General features: G+C 43.3%; 1 protein-coding gene across 2 annotated transcripts in view; it reads right to left on the reverse strand.

Moving 5' to 3' along the window:
* Window positions 1-20,427, reverse strand: part of ADCY8 (adenylate cyclase 8) — a 117,882-nt gene extending 97,455 nt beyond the window's left edge. Inside the window, exon 1 of one of the 2 annotated variants that reach the window (XM_014882146.2) lies at window positions 19,501-20,427. In XM_014882146.2, coding sequence (XP_014737632.1) covers window positions 19,501-20,427 — 927 coding nt within the window. The remainder of the gene's footprint in view (window positions 1-19,500) is intronic. The other variant, XM_088179377.1, reaches the window with a different exon arrangement.
* Window positions 20,428-21,626: the final 1,199 nt, after the last annotated feature.

The raw sequence follows: 21,626 nt of genomic DNA on the forward strand, positions 1-21,626 counted from the left end.
GAAATCTTGGGGATAATAGAAGAAGTAGTTGTAGTCTGAATTCAGTGTACACAGAATTTCAGGCATCCTTAACCACACTGAGAACCAGTGCTAAGACCTTGGGGGACTTCAGGAATTGTAGAGCTCACGAAGATATGGATGAACTTGCAAGAAAAACTTTAGAATGATTGGGGATTTGTAATAGGGCCCAGGAGAGTTTGCAGGGCTGAACTGAACACATCTTAGGCACAGTAGAAGACATCCTTGAGTAGAATCACTCAAGGTTAAACAGGAATTTTATTGATATCTAATATTGTTTGATATTTTCTTTAAAGTCTGCTTTATCTCAGGTGTTTTAAATTATCATTTAGGAGATATCCTGGACAGAAAATAGGGAAAGTACATGGGAGCAAATGGAAATGTACCAGACAAAAGCCATGAGAAGTTACAACATTCCAGACCAGCTGGATTAAAGCTTTATCTCAGAGATTTAGGCAAGGACAAACATTTTCCTTTGTGAAACCTGTGGGTGTTGTTCTGCTATTAGTCATGGTGAACGCTTCAGTGTGGTGAGCTAGAAGAAGTCAAACTGACATCAAAAGTACAGAGAGTGCTGTGGGAAAGAGTTGATTCAGTTCTTGGCTGTCAGAATATACCAGGGACAAATAATGAAGGATTAGGCTTCTCCTGACAGTTTGCTAGCAGAGAAGACATATAGTGCAGGATTCGTTTTGCACTGATGCAAAAAGTGGTGTGATTTAGGGCTAATTCCTTTGAAGGCAGTGGCTTATTCTGGTTTAAAACAAGGATGGGATTAACATCAAACCCTGATATTTACCATGAGCCAAGTTCTCCTTGCCTGACAATACAAGCCATGCCTTTGTTTTCCCTGCTTGTATAAGCACAAGAAACAGAAACTAGACTGTTCATGGAATATTAAATAAATGACGCAAAGCAAAACAACCTTTGTCTCTGATGTTGAATAATGAATCCTGCTGATACAAAGAGTGCTGCTGGAGACTGTTAAAACTTGATGGACATAAAATAACAAGAGAAGTCCCTCAGATGATTTACATCAGGACAGGGTTTGATGTGTACAGGGTTTGATACAATGCACAGCCATGAATGGTGTGGACATTTTTGCAGTTTGGGTTGTGTAAAAGCACCCACTCAGGAGCAAGGTCAGTCTTTACCTGCTCACATAGAAGCTGATTGTCTTCAAAAGGAAATTTTCTTGGGCAAAGCAGTGTTTGGTCTTAATGAGTATTTAGCTCACATATTTAATATTTAAGTCAATATCACTGCAGTCAGGATACATAAATATTGTGCTCTTAGGAGCACTCAGCAGACCAGTGCTTGAAAAGAAATTGGGTGTGGTTTTGGACATGCTGGCATATGAATACCAAGGCTGATGGCGCTGTGGTTTTGGCATAAAAACCATCCCATAATTTCAGACAAGAATTAGCTGATAAAGTTGATTTCTTACTGGAATTTGAGGCAGGGGAGAGAACATTACTTCTGGGTTTTAAAAAAGAAAACCAAAGACAATCAGTTTGATCTTCCTACTGGTTAATATTTTTTGAAAGGCAGACAGTTCTAGTAGTTAAATTATGAAAGGGTAGAAGAAGAAAGGTCACAGGTAATGACAGGGTGAGACACTTCATTGAGTTTAACACTTGATCCAGATCTCCATCTGTTTGGTAGAGATATTCATCCTGGCCCTGATGGTTTTTTAAGCAGTCTCTTCCAACAATCTTGACCTCTTAGATATCAGAACATGAGTGAAACAAAGCATTTCAGATATCCTAAGGAATTGCTTGGGGCTCCTTGATAACAGTTTGAATACTGATTTCCCTACAAGGATGAAATCAGCTTTTACTGCACAAGTTCGGCCGCTCAGCCAGTTAGCATTGATTAGATTGTTTCAAACTAAAAAAAAAAAAAAAAAAAAAAAAGACATTTTCTGTTCTTAAAGTAAAGTAAGGCCTAAGCCAAGCTCCATTGTTCAAGTTACTTTCTTCTTTTTTAGATAGTATGGTGCTGAAAGCAATTAAAGCCATGTCTGTAGAGAGCATTATGAACTCACTAGCTCTTGATATAAAGCTGACATCTCACTGCTGACACTGTACAGTAACTGTGTAACCTATATTAATTCTAGGTAAAACAAAGAACAAGTTCAAATGATTTCTCCATGTTGTCATCCTCATGAATATTCACATCCATTTGTTAAAGTCAGCATGATTAATTATTATATGAGTACAAGCCTAACATATTTTTCCCATGTGTAAACCACATTTTTACCACAGTGTAGTAGTATCATAAGCAATTTTACCATTGTCTAGTAGTATCATAAATTATCTTTTCCAACCATTTTGGTCTTTCTTACCTTCTGACATGTTTCTATATAGTATTTTACACAATGAGTTAACAAAAAAGAAAAAGACCAGTTATTATTTTAAGGAGAAAAATATTAATTATAAAAGTAGAACACTGTGACTAAATACTTCACAAGATGATATTAAAAATACAAATATTAATTATAAAAGTAGAACACTGTGACTAAATACCTCACAGAATTATATTAAAAATAGAAACATTGGGGAACAATATCTGGAGAAAAGCAACACAAATATGGAGAACCAGAACAGTTTTATGACGTGCTAATTTTTAAAAAAACTATGTGTGTTTCTATGTCAGAATTTTCAGTTCTTGGCAGAATCTGAAAAAACCTCAAACTCCACCCTCATACATTTTATATTTCCCTAGCAAGTAGTAAAGCAGTGCAACTGCTGCATTTTTGAAAAACTGAGATTTTTAGGTGTGGAAATGCCTTTCTTAGGTTGATACATGTCTGGTGGCCCCCAGAAGGGAAAATGTGGCTACGCAGAGATATTTAAGATTCAGAACGCACCTGCAGCATGTGGGAAGCATGTGGCAGCCCTCAGCTTCAAATTCAACTGGAAAACTGAAGTAGAAGAGCCATTGCCACTCAGAGCTGCAAATTCCCTCCTCTGGGAGGTGTCAGCTCCTGCTGACCTCAGTACTCAATAAAAACTCTTTCCTGAATAACAAGGCATTGCTCATCTGTAGGATTTGAAATTGTGAGGTGGTAGCTCAGGAGCCAGTCCAGTCAGGAACACAGCAATACCACTGCATTTGGATGGGATGATCCAGACATTTCTGGAAAAATGCATCCTAATCCATACACTGTCAATTTGCACATCTTCAAAATTATTATTATGATAAAAATCCCTAGGATGTCCTACCTTTACCTACCACCTGACTTCCACTGAGAAGAACAAGAGTAACTGTATTTTGCCCGTGCGTTTAATACCATCCTCTCCCTTGAACAAAAAATCCAGCGTAATTTGCAAAGTATTCATTTTTCAAAGAGATTCCTGTGTCTGGCAGGTGTAGAAATGGTTGTCTGAAAATATTTCATTAAAGTTGTCTGTATAATTACCCTGAATGGCTGCTACTGATTTTGTAGTCTGTAAATGAAAGCATTTTGCTGAAAGACTGAATCGCCCTTCACAACACGAAAAACTTGCTTGAAATATCCTGCCAAGGTCAGAGTTTATTGCCCTTGAAGAGAACATTAGCCACCATGTTCCATGAGTTAAAATTGTCTGCTACTAAGGCCTTTCTGGTTATTGGAGAAGGAAGGGAATATTTTGTTTCTGTTCTGAAGTAAAAACCCAATTCCCTGATTGTGTCAGAGCAGGATACTCAGCCCTAGGGAAGGAGCTCTGTTCCTGCAGTGACAGAAAACACCCTCAGCTCTAATGATCCTGGTGTGGGTGTCACACATGGAGAAACTTGGCAAGAGACAAGATGCTCCATGAGCATGCCCAGAGTTTAGGATGGATGTAGCTGCAAAGTTAGAGACAGGACTCTTCCATCTCTTAATGATGTTCCAGCTACTCAGTAAGCACTAATTAATCTCTGTATTTACTTATGTATTCCTGTATTATTTCCATTATTTTCATGTGCACCACATATCTAGGAATAGTCCTAAATAGTTCCCAAGATTTCTGAGACATATCTTTTAATATACACAATTACTGAAATATTTGCTTAGAGCAGGAACAAGCAGGAAAATTCTTATTCTTTGTAATTAAGTGGTATGTGCACTTTTATACATTTGACAGAATCTAAAATAACACTGCTCCTCTGAATATGTATATAAATACATGAAAATAAATAAATCAGAGCAGATTAATTACATAAGATGAGGAAGATTAAAAATGAAGTAAAATGAGATGATGATGATCTAAAAAATATTTTTCACTGGGCAAAAATAGCTCCTATTCAATCAACAGATTCACTCTTCTTTGGATTTTTGTCTTCAACATGACTTTATTGGCAGCACAGTCTCTCCACCAGTTGTTACTCTCTTGGAAGAGACAATCAGATTCTGTCATTTTCTTGCACCACCAACAAAATTATTGGCTAATATTTAATCCAACAAGTCTGTAGCAAACCACAAATATAAATACCTGAAGCTGTGGCATTTCAGGCTAATAATGAAAAATCAGACTAGTCCATCAGCTTCAGGGCATCAGTCATTATATATATGAAATAGTTTACTTCTTTTGAAACTGGGGGTGAGAACACTTTGCATCATAGTCAAAATTAGGAGCAAGTGTCATTTAATTATAGAAAGTAGGGCATGAGAGGACCTTGATAAGTCACTTAACCCATGCTCCGGGATCCTGGATATTACCTAAATCACTCCTAAAAATTGCTTCTCTAAACTGTTTAATTATACCTCAGGATAAAGCCTTCCAAGCAAAATTAGGTTATTTAAGATATTGTTATTAGGTTGTTTTTTCAAGGTTTCTCCTACTATCTAATGTAACTATTCCTTAGAGTAACTTAACCCATCATCTCATGATCACTCATAGATGAAACAAAGAACAATTGATTAATTCCTCTTTGTAGCAACCCCTTCCATATTTGAAGGTTGTCACAGCTGCCTCTCCTTTACTCTTAAGTAATCTATCCTGCAGAAGTAGTGAAAACAAGCAGGATCCACTGTGACTGAAAACAGTATGTTTAAAGATCATCAGTGTTTTCTTGGGAGAAGGTTAGTTTCTACTTTTATTATTTTTCAAGGATAGTATCTGTTCTCAAAACATTGTTCCAACTTTGATAGACCGACTGCCTGAGGGTAAACCTGCCTCCAGCTTCTTAAGACTGCTGAGAAAGCCCTGGGGAGAATTTTTTTTGCTCGTAGAAGGACATGTAGGCTGGTAGAAAGATTACTAATATTGTTCAAACTCTTCCACCTGTAATATTGCACAGACCACAGAGATTCAGGGAGTGGAGACAGAATTGTTCCCCAAAAGAAGCATGGAGTGAGCATGTATCTGATGTTTGCTGTAAGCTTGTGCTCTGGCAGGGCTTGATGTCCCTAGATGGGGAAAGCAACGTTGCTGCTTTGAACTTTGAACCATATGATGGTGATAAGCCCATAGAACAACTCTCATGAAGAAATGAGATCTGATGACAAGTGGTGGACTCTGTAATTTTAGGTTTATGGTTAAACTTGATGATCCAAAGTGTCTTTGTCAGCCTAAATGATTGCATAGTTCTATGACACAGGCCTGCAGGCAAGTCCCTCCCATAACTTGAGGATAGAATGGACTGAAATGTGTGCAAAAGGCATGGCATGTGAACCAGGTCTCACCCTGTGATCACAGGAAATGTGCCTCACACATGACCATGTAATCATGTTCAGTCTGGATTCCCGTGTAGTTCTGCTCTCCAGATCCTCAGTAGATCTTTGTATCTGCATTCTTGAAACAATACCTGTACTGCCATCACAGAATCAATGAGTTTGGAAAGGACTTCTGGAGATCATATTGTCAGATCTTCCTCTAACCAGGATCATCTGCAAGTTTGTTAGGGTCTTGTCCAGTCAGATTTTGAATATCTCCAAGAATGAAGACTTCACAACATCCATAGGCAATCTGTCATAGTACTTGTTTACATTTAAAGTTAAAAGAAGGTATTTTTTATGTTTAAGTGGAATTCACTGCATTTCAGTTCATGCACATTGACTATCATCCTGTCTCTTGGCACTGCTAAGAAAATTTTTTCTCCTTACTTTAGAGTAATCTCTTTATACATAATTATCAGATTACCATGCCCCACATACTCTTGTTTCTTCTCTGCTCCAGCCTGAGCAGTCCCAGCTCTCTCAGCCTTTCCTTGTTTGGTTCTTCACAGCCCTTTTCTGGACTAACTCCAGAATGTCCATGTGTCTCCTGTGCTGGGCAGTCCTGCACGGGGCCTGGCACTCCACAGGTGTTTCAGGAGGACTGAATAGATGGGAATTGCCTTCCTCAACCCCAGGAGAATGTTCTGCCTAAGGATGCCATTGGTCTTCAGCCTGCTGGTTCATGTTCAGTTTGGTGTCCACCAGGTTGTCCAGGGCCTTCTCTGCAAGAGCTGCTTTCCAGCTGGTCAGCTCCCAGCCTGCTGGGTGCACGGGGCTATTCCTTCCTAGGTGCAGAAAGCTGCATTTCCCTTCTGCTGAATGGAGCTGGGGAAGGGGCTGGAGCACAAGTCTGATGAGGAGCAGCTGAGGGAGCTGAGAGGGCCCAGTCTGGAGGAAAGAAAGCTCCTGGGGCACCTTATCACTCCTTACAACTTCCTGATAGGGGTGTGTAGACAGGTGTGGGTCAGTCAGTCTCTTCTCTGGGTAGTAAGTGGCAGGAGAAAAAGAAATAGCCTCAAGTTCTTCCAGAGAGATTTAGACTGGAAATTAGTAAAATTTTTGTTACTGAAAAGGTGACCAGGCATTGGAACAGATCACACAGGGAAGTGGTGGAGTAACCACTGGGACTGTTATGTGGCACTTGGGCTCAGGGTTTAGTGATGAGAACAGTGGTGCTGGATTAAGAGATGGACTCAATGATCGTAGAGGTCTTCTCCAACCCTAAGGGTGCTGTGATTCTGTGACTGCATGATGGTCCTGTCAGCCCATTTCTCCCCACTGAGGTCCCTCTGAGGAGCAGCACAGTTCTTTGGTGTATCAGTCACTCCTCCCATTTTTGTGTTGAGTTTGGTGGCAGTTAGTGAGTCTCACAAGACATTCTTGAAACTACTTAGGTGATTTAAAGAGCTTGTGGAGTGTTGAAATTCTCCCTAACTACCTTTTAGTTCCTAGATCACTTTGAAAAATGGGCTTTAGGCCAGATGATTATCCTGGGAATAATTTCTGTGACCACCTATCCTTCCATGTTTTGAAGACCACAAGGTTTTATACAAAATCTGTAAGAAAATCTGTTTTTTCTGTGTATGTATGTGTTTATGATTTGGATTTTTTAAATTATTTCCTTATTTGTAGGATGCTCTAGAATTTTCTTTTTTCCTTGTCTGAGATTTCTTGAATTGTCATTCTGTAGTAAAGGGCACTAAGCTTTGACTAAACACCTTTCAAGTTCTATTAAAATCTGCAGCTGCTGAATCCCTGTTGCTCTTAGCCAGAATATGACAGTTTGATTTCCAGATTATAGTTTAATTATAGTAATTAGAAAAAACATTTCTTAATTAATGGTGTGCATATTTTCCATTTTTAAATTGCACCTATAAACCATCTTCAGATATACACAAACTTTAGGGACATAGTAAATATTATTTTGACTTGCAAATGTAATTACTGAGCCTGAAAGCAAGTTACAAAAAAAGGAATAAAGCACGAAATTTCACAGCACTGTTTTTGCTGAGTATTTTCATCATATAATAAAAATATATGTAAATCCATGAAGTGGCCTGAACTTTTAGAAATTTAAATATGAAATCTTACTAAATATATACATTTCCTTGTTAAAAAAAAAATTCTACTCTGTCAAGAAAAAAAAATCTGCTCTGCCAAATTGCAGAAGCTTTGCATAGCAGAAGAAAACTAGAGGTGATCTTAAATCATCTTCCTTCTTGTACACCATCATAAGTGTTCTTTAATAAATTCACTTGGATAGACCATTTGTAAACTCATTGTGGAAGTTCGCATGCTCTGGTGTCATGGAAAGCAATCTGGCCAGCAAAGTTCTCTTAACTGCTTAAAGAGGAAAGGAGCTACTACCTTAACAATCTTTTGTCAAAGTCTAAGGGACATTGAACAACTTAAACTTATATCAATCTTTATGTATATGAGTTTTTCTTGAGTTTAAAATAATTGACATGTTAAGGTGCATTCCTTTTACACTTGTTCTCCAAAGTCCATTGCCTTGGAAAGTTCTGTACTTAAAGCTTTTAGATTTTATTGTTTTGATTGTAGATGAGATTTGAAGTTACTGAATTCTTGTGTTAGATAATCTATCACACAGTGTTAGCAAAGAAGAGTGGCTGTCAGAAAATGCACCTTAAGAATAACCAGACACAAGTACATTTTTACAAGGAAGAAAGTAATAAGTCATTGAAAAATAATTTCTAAGCATGAAGAGCTATTGAGACTATAAGAAGATTAATGGAGGCCTACCATCCTGTACCATCACATAGAAAATAGAAACACTTCATGTGTACTTGTGGCATTTCTTACAGCCTCTCAGGTGACTAATGGAACACAGCAGACAAAAGCAATTCCATTAGCACAAATTAAAAAAAAATGTAATAAATCCTTCTGTTCTTATTGTTGTTGTCAGCAAACTGCTATTACTCTCAGGGTTGCAGAGAACATATAAATTGTCATAGCATCACTAAGAGTGGCATTTGGCTACATTTTGGAATGTCAAAAAGTTTTACAGCAACTTGTAAAACTTGTACAGCCCTTAGGCAAGTTTCAAAAAAGAATTTTCACTGGCTTCTCTCAAGGACCTTCAGATCCTGGAGGAATCTACTGTAAATGTCTCAGACCATTTTGACATATACTATACCCTTAATGTTTCAATAATAAGTTACTATAAAGAATCATAGAATCTGTTAGGTTGGAAAATACCTCTAAGACCATCAAGTCCAACTGTTAACCCAGCACTGCTAAGCCCATCACTAAACCATGTCCTTAAGTGTCTCATCTGCACGACTTTTAAATCCCTCCAGGGATGGTGACACCACCACTCCTGTGCACAGCCTGTTCCAGTGCTTGACAATCCTTTTGATGAAGAAATTTTTCCCATTATCTAATCTAAACCTCTCTTGGCGAAGTTTGAGGCCACATCCTCTCACCCTGTCTTTTATTACCTGGGAGAAGAGATCTACCCTCAGCAGTCTCGTTCAGGCAGTTGTACAGAGTGATAAAGTTCCCCCGGATCCTCTGCTCCAGGTTTAACACCTCCAGCTCCCTCAGCTGCTCCTCACCAGATTTGTGCTCCAGACCCTTCCCCAGCTCCATTGCCCTTCTCTGGACACTCTCCAGCCCCTCAATGCCTTTCTTGCAGTGAGGGGCTTAAAACTGGGCACAGGATTTGAGATGTGGCCTCCCCAGTGTCCAGCACAGGGGGACAATCACTGCCCTCGCCCTGCTGGCCACACTATTGCTGATCCAGGCCAGGTGCTATTGACCTCCTTGAACACCTGGGCACACCCTGGCTCATATTCAGGCAGCTGTTGACCAGCACCCAGCACCCCCACGTTCTTTTCCACCTAGATGACACCTACTTTTACGTCTTCTACAGGTGTATGTTAGAGTCACCAATGATCAGGCTAGAATAGAATAGACTAGACTAGACTAGACTAGACTAGACTAGACTAGACTAGACTAGACTAGAATAGAATAGAATAGAATAGAATAGAATATTTCAACAGCCTTCTAGTCCAACTGCTTGACCACTTCAGAATGGTTAAAAAGTTAAAGCATAATATATATCATAAAAAGCATAAAGCAAAAATAATAATTAAGATTGTCCAAATGCCTCTTAGATACTGACAAACTTGGGGCTTTGATCACCTCCCTAGGAAGCCTATTACAATGTTTGAACACCTTCTGGCTAGAGAAATGCATCTAATGTCCATTCTATGATTCTCTGGTCCAGCTTTGAACCATTCCCACATGTCCTGTCAATGGATCCCAGGGAGGAGAACTCAGCACCTCTCTCTCCCCTTCCCTTCCTCAGGAAGCTGTTAGAGAGCACCAAGGTCACACCTCATTCTTTTCTTCTCCAAACTAGACAAAAACAGAGTTCTTAATTTTTCTTTATAGGACATACCTTCCAACTCTGAAGAGAATTACATGGAACCAGGTCTTTAAAACAAAGAATAAAGTTAAATGTATGCATTCCCACTATATTCAGTGGATTCATATTTCAACAAAAATGTGCATGGCTGAAAGAAGCCAATGCAGTATCCCTCTTTTAACGCATCTTAGAAAGTGTTGGGATGTTTTTACACAAAAATCTCAAATCAATTAAACATATTAGTCACTTATTACAGCAGCTGAGGAAGGCAAATTTTCAAATCAAATTAAGCTCTGAAATGCATAAAGATGTGTGGGTGTAGGTCACCACAGACCAATGATTAATTTAGTGATGGAATGGGTATAATCCTCATTCCCAATCCCTAGCTGAAATCTGTGGCGAATATTACTTCTTCCTCTAAAAGAACATGCACATCAGCATTCATTAAATTATATGGGATGATTTCTATGCCAATTATAATCCTGTCTAGTATGTTTATGAAGCTGATTAATATTAATAAGCATTGGAGGTATTTTCCCATATGACAAGAGGATCACAGGATAAAATAATGTGTATATCTAGATCTCATGCCATTATATGAGTAACTTCCTTGAGATCTAAATAATTTCTTTACCTATTATCCTATCTCCAGAATTATATAACCTCTGCTACACCAAGAAATATCATTTAGTTTTTGTGTGCTGATTAATTTTCCTGTTTTTTTATTGTTTCTTCTTTGCACTGTGGTGATAGTTATGGGTTTATGAACCAGCTTTCTACTGAGGTAAACCTAATGCAAGGAACACAGAATAGATAGCTCCATCCCTTAGTAGTTCTAAGGTAAATGAAGCAAGAGAGTTTGAACAAAGGAGCAGTAATAAAGTGTCTGAAGATTAGATCCACCCAAAGACATAAGCTGATTTTCAAAATTAAGATTCTGACACTATTGAAGGCTTCCATTAATTCCATTAAAGAAAGATTTCTGCATTTTATTTTTAAGGGAAAGGAAAGATAGAGGAAAATGCAAAACTGCAAAGTGATGATTAAATCAAAATTAAAAAAATAAAATTGACGTAAAAAATTATATTTTTGAACTCAGATATTACTTCATTTATACTGGGGGCTCCTGTTATCTAGATTAAAACTAGCAGCATATAAACGCATCATATTAAATTGTGACATCAACATCTGACTATTTGGAAGAAGTAAAATTATTTGTTGTGATTGTGGAAAAAAATTGGCTTATGTTAGTTTTGATTTTTTTTTTTTTTTTGACACTGATATACTTCAGCTGCTTCTCAGACTGCAGCAATGGTTAATTAATGAACTCTGCAGCCTTCTCCTCTCCTCTAGGGCTAACTGGATGAAACCTTGCAGCAGAAGAAGCTGGCAAAAGAAATAGCAGCACTTTTTAAAATAGTTGCTAATAAATACAACTCGTGTGATGAAACTTTCCTCTGTCAGCCAATGGCTGCCTGGCTTTACACTTCATCCTATGCACAGCTCCTGATGTTTCTGTTCTAGATTAAGCAGCACCACACTGGAATTTCTGTCAGCAGACCTGTCTGTTGGGAGAGATAAGCATGACAGAGCTCATTCAGAGAGATTCCTGGAGGAACTGGATGTCTACATTTGTGTTCTCTTTCAGAAGAACTGTGAATTCAGGGCAAAACTTTCCCTAAAAAGAGTCCTGAGAAGTCATCATCATGATTCACCTAAAAATCTAATATTTATGGGATTCTTTATACTACATTCTCTAGGCTTCAAATCAAGGATCGAAATGAAGCTGTTGGAAGCCTGTGAGTAGATTAGGTCTTAATAATATCCCTTAAAAAAAAATCTTTGGTTTCAAGAAATGCCAGATCCTCAGGATTTTTTGTGCTTGATCACTTTTGATAAGCCAGTTCTCCTCCATCCCTGGTTTCAACGACTGAGGCTGCTAGCAAAATGCTCAAGATTCACTGCAGCACTAACCCAGTGATTTGCATTCATCTCCCTCCTTGGTCAGACTGAAACTCTACAGTCCTTTCTGCACTCATGATAGGTACAAGCTGCACTGCACCAAGAACAGAGCAAGTGACAGAACTTGTTTTTGTAGGAAAGGCAAGATGAAGAAAAAATGGCTTATAAGCCACAAATCAAAGTCCTTGAACAACTCATTTACAGACACACAGCTACTACAGTTTAATTCAGAAGCCTATGTCGAATGCCACCATACCCTTACAGATCCTTACACAATACACAAAAAGACTCTGGAACGATGAAAAGCAGGGAGTTTGTCTAAAACCTTGTTTTTTCCTGGGATTTAGAGAATCACTGTGATGTTTTCCCCTATATATTTGGGCATTTTAACACTCTGAAAAAGAAGTTCAAGATTCATTATGTCAGAGTGGAGATCAGACTGTACAGTCTGCTTGTTGGTACCTGTGCTTGAGGGAATGATTTACCATTATATAAAACACTGAAATGTTGAGCAAGGACACCTCCAGTGATGAATTTCATAAGCAGTTGGTTACAGAGTCAGAACTATTATTCTTCAAATTTTTCTTTTTTCACATTGAATCTTAAACTTTTATCACAGAAGAACAGTTGTGCCAGGAATGAGGGAAGGTTTGCTTTGGAAACTCTCTGGTGGGGTGAGAGAGACTTCAATCCCCTCTAGAGAAAAAGACTTGGTCTACCACACCCCAGGAATATTTTCATTACCACATTTGTTACACAGAGGAAGAGCACAATAACCTTCTCTACTGACTTTGGACAGGTGTTGTGTGTGTAGTACAACTGCAAAATATGTTCCAAGTAGAACAATGTTTGGATGCTGGGTAGGGTAGGCTGCCTAGAGTTATTGAGGCACTTCATGGGATGCATGGAAACAGAAGAAGAGTTAAGGGCAAGAAGGCTACACTTAGAGAAATGTGATCATATAATCACAGATTCATAGAATATCAGGTTGGAAGGGATTTCCAGGATCATCTGGTCCAGCCTTTCCTGGCAAAAGCACAGTCTAAACAAGATGGCCCAGCATTCTGTCTAAACAAATCCTGAAAGTGTCCAGTATCAGTCAACTCACCACTTCCCTGGAGAGGTTATTCTCATTGCAAATATTTTTTTCTCTTGTGTCCAATCATAATCTCCCCAGGAGTTACTTTTACACATTACTCCTCATTTTTTTCATATGACTTTTTGTAAAAAAATGAGTCTAATTTTTGTTGTTGTCTTTTAAATACTAGAAAGTAAAAATGTCACCCCCAAAGCCTCCTTTTATCAAAGCTGAACAAGCCTAGTTCTCTCAGCCTTTCCCCATATGTCAAGCTTCCCCCTTCTTTGCTTATCTTTTTGGCCTCTCTTTTGACTCTGTCCTGCCAATCTACATCTTTCTTGTATAGCTGGGACCAAACCTGAACGCCAGGCAGGTGCTGAATAAAGTGAAATAATGACTCTTGACCTCTGCTGGGGATGTCCTGGTAAATGCAGCCCAGCCTCCTGCTGGCTTTCTCTTCTCCAGCTGCACGGTGGTCATTCATTCTGAATTTCTTGTCCACCAGGACCCCCAGATCGTTTTCCATAAAGCTGCTTCCCAGCCAGGCAGATTTCAGCCTGTGCTGCAGTCCTGGATTATGTTTTTTTCAGATGCAACACCTTACATTTGTCCTTGTTGAACTTCATAGGGTTCTATGGAATTCACAGAACTCCCTCTTTGAAGGGTTTTCTAGCCCACTCTTCCAGACAATCCAGATCTTCCTGCAGGGTGGCTTCTCCTTTCCTTACTCATTTTGGGACCATGGACAAACTTTGTAAGGGTACACTTGATCCCATCTTCCAGATCACATATAAAAATAAGCAGTAAGCGGTGTTGAGCCCAATATTTATCCCTTGGGGACCTTACTTGTGACAGGTTGCCACTTTGAAAAGGAGCCATTTGCCACCACCCAGTGGGTGCTGCATTTCAGCCCATTCCCCACTCATGGCACTGACCACTTGCCCAGACCATTATACATTGTGTTAACACGATGTTGACAAAGTGACTACAGGAATGGAGCACCAGGCAGGAGCTGAATATGAATTTTCAGGTCTGGAGTTTCCATCAATTCAAGCATTAATTTAAAAGTATAATTTATTTCCTATTTTATTTATTTATTTTCTATTTTGTTTTCTCATGCATAGCCAGATATTCTGGAAATAAGGAAAAGGTAAGAAGAAGTTGTTCTATCCTCCTTCTGCACCTTTCCTGCCTTCTAGAAAAAGACAAATCCCTTGAACTGTTCTAGTTTTGCCTTCTTCTCTTATTTGTTCTCATGACATCATTGAAGTGCTGAGAAGTGCAGTAAGAAGCTGAACTGAAGATGTTTATCCCCTTCAGACCTCTGTACAGGCTAATAAGGATCATTCAAACATGATCTGCTGTTAACTGTGAGCTGTAAGTGCAGTGCTCTGGTATGTGATTATTTTGCATTAGATGTTGCTGTTTTGGAGCACATGCCTCTTTCTAGGCCATGAAAAACAATAAACAAGCAATAAACAAACCTTTGAAAGCAGCACAGAAGTTTTGACAGCAGAAAAAAAGAGAAAAAAGTCACATCAAATCTAGCAAGGTAAGTTTTAGTGAGAACAAGTACACTGACAATTGTAAACTGAAATTCACTGATGAAAGCAGGTTTCATTCATGTTTTTGTCTGAGTTCCTTCATATTGTAGGCAATTAATCATCAAATTGTAAATATGCTTAGTGCATTTGCCCTACTTAGCACAACAATGATGCAGCTGCTTCAGAGATAAGTGTATCCAATGTTAATCTAATTAAGCTGTGACCCACTGATACTGGTCAGGTGATATTAAAGGATATAAAAGGAAAGCAGTTCATAATCCAGTCTAAAATCACACACTCAGTTTATAAGTAGCCCACAAAAGACTATGGCAGAAAAATGCATAGCAAATACTGCTACAAAAGCAAACATGAGGAGAAAGGTTGAGTGTTTGATTCTGCTTCTCAAATGGTAGCTAACTTTGAAGTGTCCTTATATTTTACAGATTGAATAGATTTTCCACAAGCATTTAGCAGAAATTTTGAAGAAATGAGTGTGTTTTGCATATACTTATACACTGATATCTATGATCAGATTTTGGAAAACATGTAGCTGAAATACGTATGCAAAAGCTGTCAGTTTCCATTGTACAGTTACACAGATTTATCTCTGTAGGGCGCCTTGTGACTTCATAGAGTCTCTCTTTCCCTCTATTAATAACCCTGAGAGAGGATCTGGGGAAAAAAATAAGCTGGGAAAAAATTCACAGAACTGCCCAGGCTTGGAAAGATAGAGGGAAAAGAATGAGCTTGCCCAGTCTTAATATTACCACTTCAAGGTTATTTCTAAATGTATTTTTAAAGTTTTATTTAATATGCATAATTTAGGACTTAGTTCTTTAAGGTATCCCTTACGTATGTGATTTAGTAATGAGAGTATTCTTACTGACTCTGGTGGAATTTGCTCATGTGAATGAAGAGTGCAAAGGCAGAGGATTAAAATCCAGAGTATGTGTGTACCTTACATAATTTCAAGCCTGTCAAAATTCATGTCTATATTATCATCTGCCTATGTTACATAACATGAAGGAGCTCTGAGTTGTTTGTTCTTCCCCGTATGCCTGAAATACATACGTGATCTTCGAAATTTTGGACTGCATACTTTGTTACCCAGGAAAAAGTAAAAGTGAGTTCAATACAAATAAAACTTTCATTTTGGGGAATGTCAGAGGCAAGCACTGATATCCCATCATGGTATCTGGCCAGGCAGACAAATTTATGCACTGCACTTGTTTGCCAGTAAGATTTTTCATTTCTCATTTGCTTCCTGACCCAATCTTTTATCAGTTTTAGTGCAGTCTTTACCTAAGTCGTGGTATCAGTCCCTTTTTCATAGTTCCTCTCAAACTGAGCAGCAGCACATTCCTCAGCATTGCAGGCTGGAGTCAGCTGGGTTTAAGAGTGATCATATCCCCCCAGAAACACTCAGGACTTAGCAGGATTTAAATTGGTGAGTCTATGTTTGGGTTTTTGTTCTTGTTGCTTTAAGAAAATCTAGGTTCAAGCCTTTCTCCTTCACCTTTTTCTAGGATGCTAGGGAAGAAAAATCAGGTGATATCTTAAGTGTTACTGCAAGAAAAAGAGCTAAACAGAGAGAATTATTTGTATGCATGATAATGCATGAAAACTACAACAAACAATGAACCAGGCAGCAGTACTGCATGCTTGTATGCAGCATTACTAATGGTTTGACCTGCTTGTCAACAAACTTATCAGTGAAAACTAAATTTAATTAAGAGGTTAGGGGAAAACACATAGAAGTACTTGATTTTCCTTTTGTGTAAACTATTGCAACTTTATGAGTTTAGATAGATGTATGGCTGAGTTATACCTGTGTGACTGAGAAGAGGATCACAATCATTTTGCCCATAGAACTGGGTACAGTCCTAAATTGACTCCAGACTTTTTTCTGTTCAGAGCTGAATTCAGTATTTTCCCTGTATGAAATCTTGATTTTAAAAAATCAGTAGAAAATTCATTATTTGTACCAGAGTTTTACCATCTGCTTTCTCTTTAATTGAGTACTTTAATTCATGGGTTCTGTCCGGTGTAAGCATCTGTCTGCATCCTGAGACAGAGCAAGATGCTCACAGATATTGCTACATAATCAAATAGTTCATTTAGTCTAGTATGGCTGCTTTGGTTGTATTTTACCTGGAAAATAAGCCTTGTGATAAAAGAGAATGTTTTGCCTGCAGGAGAAAGAAATATTTGTTGGCCCAGAGATTTCCTACATAACCTTGATGACCCAGTCATTTAAATTCTTTGCCTTCACCTGTGAAGCAATACTTCTATATCCTTCATCAGCTGCAAAAGCCCCAATCCAATAACACCCGAGAGGGCTCAACAATCCCCTGCCAAAGGTAAGAAAATGGTGCAACACTAGAAAGCGCCAAAGTAGAACTGTCCCTCACCGTGCACCAGGGCCCCGGGGCCGAGCCATGGCCCATCCTGCGAGGGGTGGCCCGGGACGGCGGGGCCATGGCAGGGCGCGGGGTCCTTGCGGGCTCGCTCCCTGCGGGGTCATGAGCAAACTGGGTCCTTGCAGGGTCCCTGAGGGCTCGGTCCCTGCGGGGTCCCTGCGGGCGGGCTCGGTCCCTGCGGGGTCATGAGCAAACTGGGTCCTTGCAGGGTCCCTGAGAGCTCGGTCCCTGCGGGATCTCTGCGATCTCCGTCCCTGCGGGGTCCCTGCGGGTGGGCTCGGTCCGTGCAGGGTACCTGCGGGCTCGGTCCCTGTGGGGTCCCTGCGGGCTCGATCTGCGGGGACGCGAACGGGCTCGGTCCCTGCGGGTCCTTGCGGGCTCGGTCCGTGCTGGGTCCCTGCGGGCTCGGTCCTGGCGGGGCCGCTGGAGGGAGCCCCCGGGCCGCGCCGCGCCGCCTTCAGCACCGCGCGGGCGGACAGCGCCCCGGGCCGCGCTCCGCTCCGCGCCCCCCGCGCCGCCCCCCCAGCCCCAGCCAGCGGCTCCCGACCCCTCCGAGCCCCCCGGCATCCGCCTGGGAGCCACCCCCGGGGCGGGGAAGGGCCCGGCCTCTCCCGCAGGGGTTGGAGTAAAGGGCCGGACCGAGCTATGTTAAGTGGTCCCTAGGCAGGCGGGAACCGTTGTAAATCAGCACCGACGTGTGACAAGATGCGCGGATCCTGTTAAGGAGATTTATATTTGTAGTTCATGAAGGCAATCATCTGGCTGGTAATCTCTCATTGTACACCGCTCCAAGGCACTTCTTTCACACAACTGGCTGCGAAACGAAGATATTAGTATCTCTCCTGGGAAATGTCTGTGGGAAATGTGTGTGTTGCGTGTGTGTAACAGCGAAACAGTTGTGATACTGGTGCGTAATGAGATAGCAGTGCATTACTCATAGCTCCAGGAGAGGACATGGAAATACATTAAGAAATCAGCATAACTCACACAGCTTTTTACCCGTCACTAACAGCACCAGCAGTGCACGGGAGTAGGACGTGGCACGCGGCTGCGGTTCATTCATCAGCACATCACCAAGGGCTGGGCAACAACTCTGCCACGGCCTAATTGTCTCACATCCACAGGGCTCAGCCGCGCACAACACCCCGTGGCAGCTTTTCCCAAAACAGGGTGAGCCAAATCACTGGGACGTGAGGTCAGGCAGCCCATAGCTAACAAGTGCATGTAGAAAGGGGATGGACAGGTGTGGACAGGGATTTCAGGAGGACCAGGATATAAGAAAGGCAGACGTGAATCATGGATATCAAACTTTCAGGTGCAAGACCAGTCACTTCCCAGGTGCACATCCCAACACTCATGTAAATAACATGCCACCACTTGGGATTATCTGACAGTATCTCAACCCATTTCTCCCTGATTCCGTGGAGCAAGCCAAATGGAGATGGTAATCTGCTATGAAATACTGATAGCACTGAGCTGTGACAGTCTGGAAAGGGAGGGAAATGGAAGCAGCAAGAATCTCCGGGATTAAGTTGTCCTAGTACCCACTGTTTTCTTGCTTTGCAGATATGGGGAGTTTGGTGCATTCTCACTTTTCTGTGGAAGAACTCTTCTGAGTGTGAAGTCAGGTGAGACTGGTTTTAACCCCTCAGACTCCTGCTGACCAGCGTCTCTCAGCAGTCTGCACCACACAACAATCCACTATGTAACCAGCATTCTGTCCTAGACATCACTTGTAAGGATTCAGAACAGCAATGTTTGACCACCAGCAGAAAAGTCTTCCTAGTGTCCTTTAAGACAGCCTAGGATCTCACACCAAATCTCCCAGGGGAACTTTGTTCTGGCTTCACTGAGGTTTCAATGATTTCTCCTTGCAAAACAAGCATGTTTCACTCCTGTTTTCCCATAGCTCAGATCAAGTTGCCCTTCACACATAAAAGTACCAGTTGCCCCAGCAGACTCAGAGTTAAAATGCATGAGCAGTAAAATGGGAGCACTGGGAGAGTTTGGCCAAAACAAAGTCATCTCAAGCCACAAACCACTGCTGGAAGTCAGGGAGGGGAATAATAAATGACCCACCCTCCCCACTTGCCCCAGGAGCTTCTCTCCCCAATTCTATTTCAAGGGACAGCAATGTAGTGAATATACAAGCAGAGGGGACAGGGTGGTTAGAAAGTGTCCTAACGCCCAGCTTGAGGTGAAACACGGCAATAGGCAATGGGAGACTGAAAAAGAGGCCACAAGAGGGTTAATTTTTGCCTATGATCTCCCCTCCAGGTAATTAATTTCTGAGCACCTGATTAAAAGGGAAGGGATCTTTTGGGACATCCCCCCACACCTCCTCTCCTTCAGGGTGATGGAGTAAGGGGACGGTTCCCACCCTCTCCTCACCACGGTACCTGGTTGAGGGAAGTCACGGCAAACCTGGGGATAACCAGCTGCATGACGAGCTGCAGGACAGAGGTGACCAGTCCAGCCAGGATGGCCCAGGTGAGCGGCAGCGGGAGCATGCTGTAGGTCGCAAAAAGCGTGAAAAGCACATAGCCAATGCCGTCCCCAAGGAGGCCACAGCCCAGTCCTGCCGCCAGAATTTGCGTGGCCATGGCCACCCAAGTGACAACACCGCTGTACTGCAGGTAGGTGTATGAGGTCGTGTCCTTCCTGACCACCACTAAGGCACAGATCACCACCTCAATGCCAGTGAAGAAGCCCAAGAGGATGCCCTTAATGGGGTCCATGGGAGCAGAGGCCAGGGTCAAGTGGAGAAACAGTAGGGTCAGCTTGGTCAGCACGTCCAGGATGTTCATGACTACCTCGGACTTGCGCCGTTGACCCAAGAAGTAGCGCTGGTAAAGGCGCTCTAAGTCCCGAGACTTAAAGGAGTTGCGGAGAGTGGGGAAGATGACCCCGCGATATGTATAGCCCCAGTTGAGGAAGAAGTCGGAGTTACTGGGGGCACAGTCCAGGGGCAGAAAGCCCAAGTCTCCGCTGCTGCTCGTGCCCTCCGGGAAGACTTTGGTGCCTCCGTTGTTGTGGCGCTCGCTGCCCAAACTCCGTCCGGCCGACTGCCGCCGGAGGTGGTGGTGGTGCGGCGGGTGCGGGTGGTGGTTGGGGCAGCAGGTCTCGTCCGAGCTGAAGCCCTTGCCCCCGCCGCTGCTGCTGCCGCCGCTGCTGCTGCTGTGCTCCTGGATGAAGCGCTGCTCGGTGATGTGGCGCACGGCCGTCTGCCACAGCAGGCGCTGGGGTCTGCCGCTGCCGGGGGGAGTCCTGTTGATGGTGTAAAGTTCATCGCTGTCGCTCAGGCACCGCACCTCCGAGAGCTCCATGGCGGTGACTGACGGGGGGCAGAGCACCGGCGGGCGGGGGGGGGGGGGGGAGACAAGGGCGGGGGGGGCACACACCGTCTTTGGGGAGGGGAGCAGGGGGAGGGATGGAACCGCGGGAGAGGAGGGGAGGGATGTCGAAGGGCGGGTGGCGGCGGCGGGGTGGTGGTGCGGGGATCACATTTATAGGCAGGTCCCTGGGTCTGGCGGTGCGGCTGGCGGCGGGGCTGGTTGGCCGCCGGGGTCCAGGGGGCGGCTGCGCCGGCTCAGCGCAGGCGGCCCGAGCCCCGTGCCCGCTCCCGGGGCTCCCCGCGGAGCCGCATCCCGCGGAGCCCGGCTGCGGCGCAGCTCCGGCGCCCCGGCGGGCTCGGTGCGCGCCCTCCTCGGGGCGGTGCGCGGGGGTGAAACCGAGCCGCGGGTCCGGAGAGGAGGTGGAGCAGGGAGGAGCGGAGCATCTACGGGCGCAGCCCCGCTGCCCTGTGGGCGATCCTCGGCCCCATCCGGAGGCCGGAGGCACGGAGGGGTGGGGGCAGCCGCCTTGCAGAGCCGGTCACAGCGGGCAGCTCCTCTCTCCGGGGATCCCGGGGCTCCGCTCCGAGGTCTGGTGCCCGGGAGTTGCTGTAATTCCCGCGGCTGCGGTCAGCGGCAGCGCTGCGAGCTCGGGCAGGAGGGAAAAGGCGGCCAGGTCTCGGGCATCCTCGGTCACGGCGCCAGAGCCGCCGGCCGGGGGCTGCCCGCCCGCTTTCCCCCGGCGGCGGGGCATGCCCCTGGCTCACGGGGCGCCTCTGCCCGGAGGGGACTCGGGGCTCCCATCCATCGCAGACACTCGGCTTGCTTGGCAACGGGAAAAAAAAAGGAGGGAAAAAAAGAAAGAAATGAGCAGAAAATTAATCACATCAAAATCCAGATCTAAAAAAATCGCAAGACCGGAAAATGAAAATCCCGCCCTAAACTCAGAGCTCTGGGAAGCCAGATGGGAGTATCCCAACTTCTCCGCGGGCCAGGGCAGGGAGTGCTCCGGCTCAGGGGCTTCCCTGGCGGCGAAGAGGAGGAGAAGGAGGAAGAGGAGGAGGAGGAGCAGGAGGAAGGGGCGAGGGCAAAGCGCAGGGAGTGCTTTGCGGGGCTGCGGGGAGCTGGCGGCGGATGCTGTCCCGAGAGCCGCGGGACGAGCACGGCGGAGCCGCCGCCGCCGGAGCGGAGCT

Source organism: Sturnus vulgaris, chromosome 1, assembly GCF_052056855.1.
Source record: "Sturnus vulgaris isolate bStuVul1 chromosome 1, bStuVul1.hap1, whole genome shotgun sequence".
Classification (NCBI taxonomy): Eukaryota; Metazoa; Chordata; class Aves; order Passeriformes; family Sturnidae; genus Sturnus; species Sturnus vulgaris.